General features: G+C 39.4%; 1 protein-coding gene across 4 annotated transcripts in view; it reads right to left on the reverse strand.

Annotated features, from left to right (window-relative positions):
* TMTC4 (transmembrane O-mannosyltransferase targeting cadherins 4) overlaps window positions 1-13,090 on the reverse strand; it is a 71,371-nt gene that overhangs the window by 24,048 nt on the left and 34,233 nt on the right. For all 4 annotated transcript variants that reach the window (XM_080377683.1, XM_080377682.1, XM_080377681.1 and 1 more), the window contains 3 exons: window positions 7,126-7,223; window positions 5,017-5,109; window positions 283-444 (listed from right to left, as the gene is read on the reverse strand). In XM_080377683.1, the coding sequence (XP_080233809.1) occupies window positions 283-444; window positions 5,017-5,109; window positions 7,126-7,223 (353 nt within the window). The remainder of the gene's footprint in view (window positions 1-282; window positions 445-5,016; window positions 5,110-7,125; window positions 7,224-13,090) is intronic.

Here is a 13,090-nt window from a genome sequence, read left to right on the forward strand (position 1 = left end):
TAGCAAAAGCTAAATCCTTGCATGCATGGAAAAAATAGTGAGTAAACAGAAATGTACTTCAACGTGTGCAGTGTATGCAAAATTGAATGCAAAGAATATACATGATACACTATTTTAAAAAGTTGCAGAAAACCATCACAGCAGCACAAGTGAGGGTGACTCATCTTGAAACATAAAGACTGCCCACTTTATTGTTTCTTTGAAGCACAGAAAAGAAAATTCAATTTGATGACAAAGACAAATGTTCTGAGCTGGCCAGAAAAAAGCAACTTCATAACTTACTCTCACAAACAGACTGTCTGCAAATGAAGCTGGGTTGTCTACTTCGGTGAAAGCCGGTGGCCCTGTGCCCATAATCCTCCAGCGTATATAAAGTATACTGGCCCCGCCAGACATCAGAAGAGTTATCCTGAAAAGCAGTCCCTTTCTTAACAGCCCAGCATTCTACAGAAAAAGAAGAAAAAACCCTTACATAAACCCCATTATTTTGTTCTCTTCCCCACTGCATTCACATTCTTTTCACCACCACCTCAGAAAGAAGAGGTTATTCCTGTGCATTTTTTATTACAGTTTTTTATTATTTTTACAGTTACTAGAAAGTTCTCAAACTTTACTATGCTTTCATTGACTCATTGCAAAATATTTTTTTGCAAACATTTGCGTTTCCTTCTCAATCAGAAAAGAAAACTTTTTTTATTCAAGAAGCTTCTCTTCTATAAATCCTCAGTAACTCTATAGCTGATGTAATTTCACCAATTTCTGGTAGGGAATTTGAGCAGAATATAGCCTTTAGTATACGGCATATTAAACTGATCTATCTTTTCTTCTTAAAATGGAGGACGGTTACTTTGTGAACTTTGTTTTAAATAGCTATATACAGTTGACTGCTCATCATGGAAGGTTTCTGTCCACTTGGGTCTCTTCAGAGGTAAAATTACATGCATATAACAAGACAACTGCAGAATTAGAAAATGGGAAGAATTAGAAACCAAATTGAAATTTTCACAATTGTTAACGTGATTAAAAAGCTAATGACAGACAGGCACTGAAATCACTTCGGTAAGGCTAAAATTACCCACGATCTACAAAAACATTGTAAACCACGGTACACTATAGGGATTCTTTCAAGCTTCACCACTACAGAATGGAAACAGAATCATCAAGTAACTGTAACGATATCTCTGTCACAGTTTTGAGATGCAAAGCCAAGCTTCCAGCACCCTACCCAGCTCGCAAATGGTGACTCAGATAGGAAACGAAGGATCCAACTTCTCTAAGACCCCCTGTATTACAGTGCTGCAGGGCTGCCATAGAGCTCTGAAACCTGATGGCTGAAATTATTCTATGCAGCCTCAACAAGTCATTAGAGAAGCAGAAGATGGAAGGTGAGAGTTTCCCTGAAATGAGAGATGATTTGGGCCACTTTTCCATTCTACACATCCGAAGATTAAAGTGTCAGTACACTGCAAATTTTTACATGGCAAAGTTGACTGGATCATAAAAATAGTCATATATGATCTCCAGTATTAGCTTTCCTTTATTCCTACCTTCCTCCCTTAGAGTGATAGGCTTCTATTACCTTTAAAAAAACACCTGACAGTTATAGATGATCAGTTCTATGTCCTCCATGGGAGCTGGCACACTGATTATTATTATCTATTATTGCAATATGCTGATTAGCAAGCACCACCATAATTACTTAGGAGATCAATATTAGTTATTTCTGAGTACAAAAAAAAAAAAAAAAAAAAAAAAAAAAAAAAAAAAAAAAAAAAAAAAAAGTAGGCTTGCACAAAGACATCCAACAGCGCCCTGGCTGAAGATATTTATTCTTTAAAATGATGAAAAGTTAAGTTTAAAAGCAATATTCAGATGGGGTTTTAATATTGTAGTTGACAAAGTCATCATAAAATATTTAGCTGAATGCTTAAAGATAAAGAAGTTTGTAATGTTGATTTTATGTAAGTTGCAAATGGTTTTATACAAGTTGTGTTCCAATGGTTACTTCCAACTTACTTGGTAACCAAATGAGGACTGTAGGAAAACCATTCCTAAAAAATGTTTTTGGAATAGAATTGTTCTGTGAAGGAAAACCATATGACAATTTATAACTGCCTTAATGAGAGATTAACTACACAAAACCTCTCATATCCCAGGCTTCATTTCATTTAACAGTACATGCAGCTTCTTAAAGGCCAGATTTCACAAATCACCACAAAATCTCTTAGTAGGCAAAATTTTAGAAGTGTAAGAAGTGTTATTTATCATATCATCTTTGATTTAGTTAACTGAAATCTGTCTCAATCAAGAAGAAAAAATCTGCAAGTAAGAGAATTTAAGATCTGTCTTTCAACAAAACAAACCAAAAAATTCTTAGATACACTTCCACGAAAAGAGCAGAACAGATTTTTTTACATGGCAGGAGCTAAAATTAATTACTTCTAATAAAAGAAGGCGGCACATCTGATGTTTTCTTTCTCCCAGACAGAACTGTTCAAAAGTTACAAAACAGAAACGTAACACTGAGTTCTGCATGCTTAAAGAGCAATCCTCAATAAATACTTGACTCTGACACATTTCACAGAATCACAGCACACTTTGGATTAGAATGGACCTTTAAACACCACTTAGTCCTACCACCCCTGCCATTGACAAGGACATCTTTCACTAGATCAGGTTGCTCAAAGCCCCATCCAACCTGGCCTTGAACATTTCCAGTAATGGGGCATCCACAACTTTTCTGGGCAACCTGTTCCAGTGTCTCACCACCCTCATTGTAAAGAATTTACTGCTGGTCAAACACCAGAACAGGCTTTCTAGAAAAGCGGTCAATGCCCCAAGCCTGTCAATATTTAAGAGACATTCGGACAATGCCTTTAATAATATGCTTTAGCTTCTGGTCAGCCCTGAACTGGCAGCTCAACAAAGTGATTGTTGTACATCCCTTCCAACTGAAAATGTTCTATTCTATCCAACCTAAATCTTCCCTCTTTCAGTTTAAAACCACTGCTCCTTTCCTGTCACTATAGGCCCTGGTAAAAACTCTTTCTCCATCTTGCTTATAAACCCCTTTTATATATATTGAAAGGTCACAATAAGGTCTCCACAGAGCCTTCTTTTCTCCAAGTTGAAAACCCCAGCTCTCTCAGCCTCTCTTCATAGGAGAGGCGCTCCAGCCCTCTGACCATTTTGTCACCCTCCTCTGGACCTGCTCCAACAGGTCGATGACTTCCATCAGAGCTGGATGCAGTATTCCAGGGTGGGGTCTCACAAGGGCAGAGCAGAGGAGCAGAATCACCTCCCTTGACCTGCTGGCCACATTTCCTTTTATGCAGCCTAGGATATGGTTGGCTTTCTGGACTGCAAGCACATGTTGCAGGCTCATAGCCAATTTTTCATTTACCAGTATCCCCAAATTCTTCTCTGCAGGGTTGCTCGTTGCTCTCAATCCATTCATCCCACAATCTGCACCGATACTGGGGACTGCCCCAACCCAGGTGCAGGACCTTGCACTTGGCCTTGTTGAACTTCATGAGGTTCACATGGGCCCACTTCTCAAGCTTGCCAAGGTCCCTCTGGATGGCATCCCTTCCCTGAACTGCATCATTCCTCAGTGTAATGTGCAAACTTGCTGAGGGCGCACTCAATTCTACTACCTATGTAATTGATGAAGAAATTAAGTAGTGGTCCGAGTATGGACCCTTGAGGACACCACTCATTACAGTTTCCACTTGGACATTCTTTGGGTTCTTTGCATGCGGACATTCAGCCAATTTTCCTTATCCATCTAACAATCCATCAGTCAAAACCACATCCCTCCATTTTAGCAGCAGAAACGTCATGGGGGACCATATCAAAGACCTTACAGAAATCCAGGCAGATGGTATCAGCACCTTTTTTCTTGTACACTGATGCAGTTACTCCATCATAGAAGGCCACTATTTAGTCAGGCATGATATGCCCTTGGTGAAGCCACATTGGCTGCCTGTAATCGCCTCCCTATCTTTCATATGTTTTGACATAACTTCCAGGAGGATCCATTCCATGATCTTGCCATACACTGATGTGAGGCTGACTCACCACTGACACCAGGGTCCTCCTTATTACCTTTTATTTTCATCACTTTAATTTTGAACTGGCTCTGCTTCGGTCCCCTACAGCTCTAGACTCCTTCCTTGTCAATGCTAGTTGACATTACCCTCCTTATACCACAAAATTCTCCAGCATTTCTATCTGCTGCCTGAAATACTCCTGCACCCTTCAACAGTGCATGGTCAAATCTACTGTCTCAGTTCTAGAGATTCCACTTTCACCAGTTTCACCGTGAAGATCCTCACTTCACTCTGCAAAGGAATTTAAAAGCCCCATAGGACTTGTGCTACTCAGAAACATGAGCAAGACTTCTCTGCAGTGAAACCACTGATCGATGCAAAGTACAATGACTATTTCTTTGCCTTGCTGAACCTTGGATAGGAGAGGCAAATGATTTAGCTGCTGAACAGTAGTGATGTTCCAGCAGGCTGTTAATTTATTTGGCTGCTATCAGTCATTCACCTGAGGCTGACTGTTTCTGTGACTTGCTTGCCAGTGCAAATACTAGTTGCCACATTCCACTTGAGCCAGTACTAGATAAAATGATACACACAAAAGTTAGAAATTCGATCCTTAGCAACTATCACTGCTTAACTCTGACCAAACTGTGTTAAACAACTATTTCAGTTGTAAAGCTACTGATCCTGGAGAACTTGTTGCATCAAGCAGTCAGCTCTTCCACACCACATTTTTAACATACTGTTGAGAGAACCGTGGAATGGATTTCACTATCCAATGCAATTCTAATGCCATCCCATTACTATTCATGTTGCTGTAAAAATGTCACAGCACATTGCCTTAACTAGGCTGACTGATTTTTTTTTTTAATTCTCAACAACAACAAAACTGTCAGAAGCTGTATCTTTGTCTTTTAGTACATGACTGTCTGAATGGCCAGAACGAACAAAACCTCTGAGGACTCACCTCCAATGACTTGTCCTTGTGTAGTAACTTCTGAATAAGTTCCAAAACATTTAGTTTGTTGATCACCAGTGCATCAAACACTGCATTTAAACCCTAAACAACCAATAGAAAAATAAAAGCATGAGATGGAGCAGCTAACCACAATTATTTTTTTTTTACATACCTCTTAAATTCTACTTGTACCATAAGTTATTGTACACCTAGAGAGATATGTTGGTAGTAATGATGGCAGAATGGTAAATTGAAAACCTAAGCTCAGATGAGTAGAATGTCATGTTACTGTAATGGGGGTTCTCCTGCTACATGGAATAACTCTTCAGGAAATACCATGTACCAGCAAGCTAGACCCCATATGCATGGTCACAACGCTATTCTGCTCTGTCTTCTTTTCCACATGTTCTGCAGCTTAAGTACTGTGGTCAAAAGGGAAGGCTTCTGTCAGTAAACTGGAGTTTTTTTAAGCGGCCTACTTATTTTTTGCTGTGCAGCATAGTATCTTTTGACAGTCAGATTCCAGAAACAGTATTTTTAAAGTACATAAATTGTTGTAACAAAAGCTCAGAGATAATTAACAGAGGTATCAGGCTTGCTTTTTTTGTAATTACGTCAATATACACAGTGGAAGTTGCTGGGGCGGGGTGGGGAGGGAAGCAAAGTGACATCAGCCACTACACATAAAATTAGAGCATATTCAGTGCTTTTCAGGACTACACTTGCATGTACTACCCACAAGCAAGCAACCAAAATGTGTCCAGGGTAATTCCATCAAGGTGACCAGCAAAATCCCTTCAATGTTTCAGCAATCACCAACCATGACAATCCTTGAATATTTAGCCTATATCCTACTAACTTTGGAAATTACCTCAGTGTTCTAAAGACTAAATGGAAAAAAGACAGTAAAAATATTTCCAGGTGAGGCAGAGTACACTGGGAAGCCACAAGTCTCCTTCTAACAGTCAAAGGGAGGAGACAGAAAATAGGTTAAAGGGTGGAGTGGCTCCACATAGAAAAGCATCCTAGCAGTTAAAAGTCTTTTGGCTCACTCGCATGGACATAGGAAGGCAAGAATCCTGCTGAAAATTACATTCAGCCTACAAGCAGTTTTTTTAATGTGTGATTTATTCCTTCATCCCTCTGACCCATGTCCCTCAGCACAACAATAAATATTGTCCTAGAAATGCAAGAGCAAATAAATAAAAAACATAGATCCGATAACAATTCTGTGTCTGCTATCTCCAATAATTTCTTCATACCACTAAAGGAAATACCCACACCATATTTTAAAAGAGAATTCCTTTTGTTTTCCTTACAGACATATTTGAAAACTATATCACTCCACAAACATCTACCCAAAACCAACATCCTAAAGCAAGAAGTTTTCAGTAATTTCTCCTCCCTTTTTTTCCTAGCCAGGACAAGAGGGTCCTTGCTGTAAAGAATTCTTCTGATTCTGTTGCTTTATCTATGTCAGTTAAAGCTATGAATCAGATTTATTTATAAAGATATATCGCTATATAACAGGTAAAAATCACAGATGCAGCATTTCAGGTGGCTGATTTGGTCACCGATAACAGAATGTCTTCACTGAAGTAATAAAAAGCAAGAGCACAATGAACGTGAACAGTAACTAAATCTGTTTGCATAAACAAATCTTTAAATAAGGGACAGAAGGAAAAGACTTGGTATTAGAAATACATAAACAATGGCCCTACTTCTAATTACACCTGAGGGTGGAGATTTTAAAAATGCTCTCCTCCAGTTATAACTTTGTTCATAAAGAGGTTTGTAGGCCTGCTGTCTCGACCACTAACATTCAAAACAAGGCCAATGAACATGATATGCATCAAAACTAACACTATAAATCTTCTAAATTTTGCAAAAAATCTAACAGATACAAGCAACCTGTTTACAAAAGATAAAATGAAGAATTCCAACAGAGCGGCAGGGATACAATCAAGGGAGATCTAGTAGAACACTGCTTTTTATCAGCTTTTCTGAACAGAATAAAAAGGTGTGCATGCAATTAGCTGTGAAGGTTTGTCTTGTAAGCTTTACAGCTGCTCCTGACAGATGCTAAGGTCAAAATTCAGTCAATAGGAGGATTCTTACCAGTATTGTAATTCCTTGTTCTTTGCACAGCATGGCTATTGCCCCTAGGATTACACTCACCAGCACCCAGAATATAGAAAAATGATGTCCTTCCTTATCTGTCAAAATAAACCATGCCATTACATTAGGTTTATATATTTAAGGGTAAAGTTAGAAATATAAATTAAAATTAGAATTTAAAAAATATACAGCATTTCATATCACAATCTTTTCTATCAGTCAAGATCTGGATACAAGACTTAAAAAGCAAAGGGCACTTCCTGCAATATGCTGGCATTTGTCCCTTTATTGCAGACATTTTCTATTCTCAGAGACATTAGAAATTTCCCTATTTGCTAGACATTTTAGCCAGATTAATTAGAACGGCAGAAGCTTCACATTGTTTCCACAATTCATCAACTGCAAAGGTTAATTCCCAATATTTAGACACATTTATCATCCTTAGCTAAAGCTCTACCATGACTGTCCACTCTTCGAAGCTAATGTACGAACAAGAAATTCTTTCTAACGGTTACACATGAAGTGTCACACACGCAAACTGTTTTAACTGTAGTCGAATCTACAAAGGCACAATGAGCTGCTTCTCCAGGGCTGCTGCATTTAGCAAGTACCTCATGTCATTTCATTAGCACTGCAATGGAATGCCATGGAGCTCAAAAATTTTAGCATCTGAGCAGAGAAGCAGTTAGTTCTTGCACTCAGGAAGCAGTTTTACAGCAGGGTGAGGAACTCTGGGGTTAAGAGATCAAGAATAACTGCAGCTTGTACTCAAAAAAAGTCTTTAAAGCCTGCACCATGTAGCTGATTTTGGGTACTACAAGCAGGCATTTCTGAGATTAATATAACAATAAGCCCTACTTCAGCCAAAGTATTATCACACACAGTACATGGGTACTTCACATAAAAACATATGTGTCACAACCTCTACTCCACAGGTGCAGGAAATAGAGGAAAGCACTCTGCTCATTCAGAGGCAGTTTCTTGATTCAAGCAACATGGGCTCTACAGGCATCACAAAAATCAATCTTTGACTTGGTATGTGAAAAAACAAAGTTGAACTCTACATCCATTGACTGAATCCCTTTCCTACATGCCTTGATCTCTAGAGCAGTTCTTCCCTACTGCTAATACAGGTCTGACCCTTAGTACTTAACAGAACTACAATAACAGCCTATGGAAAGGGTAAATGACAGAATTAAGGTAAATGTTACCAGAAGTAGGCATCTACACCCAGGCTGGTATACTAGGCTTCCTTTCTAACTGGTTGAGAGATGGGGACACCTGTAGGGATTAAGTTCCTAATTAAATGCAGTTGTCCACCTTTCAGAAGTAGCTCGCTGTCTCCACCGATTATAAAGGGAAACTAGTACACAGTCTTAGATGTTGCTGGGCCAGATATGAACCATGACCAGAAGTGTGAAAAGGACCTGCTGACATTGCCTCCTTTCTCATTTTGAAGCAGACTACTTCTTTTGTGGCAGAGAGAAGTTTTCATAAAAATATGTGAAAGAACAGGTTTTGAGGTTGTTTCTAGTACTCTTTTCTTCCCTAAGACTTAAAGCTTCGGCAGAATGAGCAGTAAGATGTGAGATTCATCACTGCAATACTTGGCAGGCATTTGTTCCTTCTCCTTCCACTCCAAATTATGTCCCCACAGGTGAGGTAAGACTTAACATCACAGGTGCAGATGTTATAAAATTAAAAGAAAGCCTTATGAAGGAAAGAAGTCACACATCTCAACACCACCAAAACAAAACATGGAAATACAAAATACATGATGACTAAACTAAAGAAACATTGCAACTATAAGAAAATAAAAAATAAAATGCAATGGGGAAACTCCAGCTCACACCAATTATACAGAACAACTGAGGGCTGAAATTCATGGAGGAAGTAGCTTCAAAATTTGTTCTAAGAGTACTACTAAGAATAAAGGGAATCTGTCCTAAATACATCTTCTTGAAGGAGGTCTTTAACTTTTCAGACTCTACAATACAAGACTGTTCAACCAGTACTTGAAATTCAGTGTTGGGACTTTTTTTTATTTTTTTGGGGTTTGTGTTTCTTTTGTTGTTGTTGTTTTTTTTTTTTTAATGTAGAAATAAACTAGCTGAGAGAATGCGAAGATGGAAGGCAATTGATCACACTCACAAAATGACAACTGGTCATTCTTAGTAAGTGTAAAAGGAAGAACAGTAAACAAAGCCAATGGACTTCACTGAGTTTACTGAAGTATACATTCTTCTACCGAGAAATTTCTTCCCAGAATGAAACTCTGGTGGAAAGAATTCAGGATAACTAAGCACTTCTCAGAGAAGCAGTATTCATTACACAAATACAAACTATCTTAACACGGATGAGTGGGAAGTATATGTAGTAAGAGACCAGATGGTGATTCACAAATGCTTTAGTGATGCAAAATGTAAGAGTAATAGGAAAAAAGGAACTAGGTCAAATTATCAAGGACAAGTATAACAGCAGCGCTCATAGAGGAAAACTCTGAAAGGTCACACCACAAAATAAGAAAAGGTAATGTATGTAAAGAACAAACCCCACAATTCCATAGATATATTAGTAAGAAGAGCAGCAAGGAAGGAGTTATTCCAATACGCCATGGGAAAGAAAATGGACAATGCCAAGAAAACCAAAGCGTTCTATGACTTTTTGCTTCATTTTTTCACAGGGGTCAGCTGCAGTCAGATAGGAAGGATACGACTAGCAGAAAGGGAGCAAGAACAAAAGCAAAAATAGTGAACTACAAGACACAGTATTTATAGAGAAGGCAATTCGTTTTAAGTTGCAACAATTGGTTAAATTTACTCCAACAGGTCCTATACAACCCAGAGTAATCTCAACTGTCACCTCTGAGGAATCACGAAGAAACCCTGAGAATCCAGAAGCTTGAAATAAAACAAAACAATGCTTACATGCCTACTGTTCAAAAGGGAAAAAGATATGAAAAGGTAAGCTAAAGAAACAAAGCTAAGGTGACTGGTCAAAATTACTCAGAAAAAAAACACTTAGCCAAAATATTTTCTAGGTGATCCTCTAAAACATAAAAAGATATGATTAATTGTTTGCCAAAGACATATTTTAGCCATTTTTATAAAACTAAGTATAATTTCTGACTTGGACAGAAAAAAACGGGCCTTCCCAATGAAAGCAAACCTGTAAACATCCTATACCTTGAGGTCACAAGGGCTTGAGAATACCATTGGGGACAGTGTGAAATACACCAGAAAAAATATGGGCCGCAAGAAGTTATTCTAGAAAGGGTATAAATAACAGCTGGAAAAAGTACACTAAGAGTCTAGCTCATTGTGAAAAATTAGATGCATTCTGGATTGGGTCTTTCCTTCACCTGGCTCTAATGGATCATTTAAAAAATTTGGATGATGCAATAAGGAGTATGCTGATTAAGTCTAAAGGTGCTGCCAGGCAACAGCGATGAAGCATACTAAGGAGAAGTCAGATTTCCGTTGACAAACTGGATAAATGGTCTAGTGAAAAACACGTGATAATTCAATGCCATTCAGTAAGTACACATTCAAAATTGTGCAGAAATAGGTTTATTTTCTTTTGAACATCCCAAGTCTCATACACCAGGAATGTCTCAACATGTCAAGTGTAGCCAAGCTTAAGTATGGGCTCTCAAAGACAGGAAAAGCACCCAGCAAAAGAGAAGTAACAAAGATCTTATGGGAGATGGTGTCAAAGGCCTGGACTTTTGTAAGGCCTTTGACACAATCTCCCATAAGATCCTCATAAAGAAGGTGTTGATGTACAGACTGGACATGCAGACAGTGAGGTGGTTTGAAAACTGGCTGAATGGCAAGGCCCAGAGGATGGTCATCAGTGGCACAAAGTCTAATTGGAGGCCAGTAACTACCAGTGTACCCTAGGGGTCAATACTGGGTCCAATCCTGTTCAACAACATCATTGTTGATCTGGATGATAAGGCAGAGTGTACCCTCGGCAACGGTGACAGATGCAGATGACACCGAACTGGGAGGAGTGGCTGATATGCCAGAGGGTCATCATGCCATCCAGAGGGACCTAAACAGGCTGGAAATACAGGCTGGTAGGAACCTCATCGAGTTCAACAAGGAGAACTGCAAAATCCTGCACCTGGAGAGGAACAGCCCCAGGCACAGCCCATGCTGGAAGCTATCCAGCTGTAAAGCAGCTTGGTGGAAAAACACCTGAGGGTCCTGGTGGACACCAAGCTGAATGTCAGCCAGCAATGTGTCCCTGCAGGAAAGAGGACTAATGGTATCCTGGGCTGCATTAGACAAAATATTGTCAGCAGGCCAAGAGACAGGATCCTTCTCCTCTCTTCTGCACTGATGAGGCCACACCCAGACTACTGTGTCCAGTTCTGGGCTCCCCAGTACATGAGAGCCATGGACATACTGGAGTGAGTCCAATGAAGGGCCAGTAAGATGATAAAGGGGCTGGAGCATCCCTCTGCGAGTAAAGGCTGAGGGAGCTGGGACTCTGTAGCCTGGAATAGAGAAGGCTCAAGGGGAATCTCATCAATGTACATAAATACCTGCAGGGAGGGTGCAAAGAGGACAGAGCCAGGCTCTGCTCAGCGGTGCCCAGTGACAGGACCAGTGGCAATGGGCCCAAACTGAAACACAGGAGGTGCTGTCTGAACATGAGGACACACTTTTACTGAGAGGGTGACTAAGCACTGGCACAGGTTGCCCAGAGGGGTTGTGAAGCCTCCCATTCTTGAAGAAACTCAAAAATCATCAGGACAACTGGCTCAAGGTGATCCTGCTTGAGCAGGTCGGCTCAGGTGACCTCATGACCCCTTCCAACCTCAACCACTCTGTAATCCTGCAATCAAGATCTCCTGAAAACCTGGATCTCTCCTTTGTTTTCTTTTGCAGCCTCCAAAGGTCAATACAATCATATAGAGAGAGTTGTAATGTTACAAACATTCATCAGATATTAAACTTCAAAGAGAAAGAATTGCAATTAAGAAACATTTTATCTTGTGCTTGTTCCTGGGTCAATATGCACAACATGCTGCCCCCCCCCCCCCTTCCCAGCTGCAGAAATTTCAGTAAAGTAGGCTGGAAAAGTAGATAAAGATAATCATTCAGCAATACCTTCAATCTTTTTTTTTTCTTTTTGTAATAACAGTGATTTGAAAATGTAAAGCACTGCATAAGTGCTAACTATTACTATGAGGTACACACACGCGAACAGAAGTAATCAGTCTAGCAAAGCACATTCCCTTAATACAGCTCTACCTTCCACCAGAAAAATCTTGTGTCAGAAAATGAAACCAATCTTCTGCTGGCACCTGTGCCTGGTTGAAACTGGTACACCATATTGTGAGTGGGCATTGTGCCACTAACAGATGGCCAAAATTGTAAGCATGCCAAAGAAATGGAGTACTTGAGTGTTTTTGTGTTTGGGTTGGGTTTTTTTTGGGGGTGTGTGTGTTTTTTTTTTTTTTTTTAAGCTAGAAATGCGTAGTGTTTCTATACAAAACCAAAAAGCATTGCTCAGATGGTCCCTCTTTAGGACTACGTTAAATCTGAAAGCTGAGAGGATTCAATGAAATACCTATATAAACCATGATCAAGCCATGAGGGCTCCTCCATTTAGGCTGCTAGACTCAAGTATAAGCATCCCTAGAGCTAGGATGCATACACAAAGCATGGAATTGACTGATCCTAAATTTATGAGCAGCACATTGGTGATACACGTCAACTCTGTCTTCCTAAACACTAATCCTGTTTCGAGAGACCTTATTTTGCCATGTCCTAAACCCACAATTCAATGAAAACAAATTCCTTAGAAGTTAAGGATATGAAGAAAATACTATGTTTAGAGTACTAAGCTTAGTCTTACTTTACAGTCAAACTAACAATATCCCAAACAATTGTTACCAATTCAGACAATTACATATTTGGCTTCTCTTTCTTCAAAACTAATTGAGCAACTT

The sequence above is a fragment of the Falco punctatus genome, assembly GCF_963210335.1.
Source record: "Falco punctatus genome assembly, chromosome: 2".
Taxonomy (NCBI): domain Eukaryota; kingdom Metazoa; phylum Chordata; class Aves; order Falconiformes; family Falconidae; genus Falco; species Falco punctatus.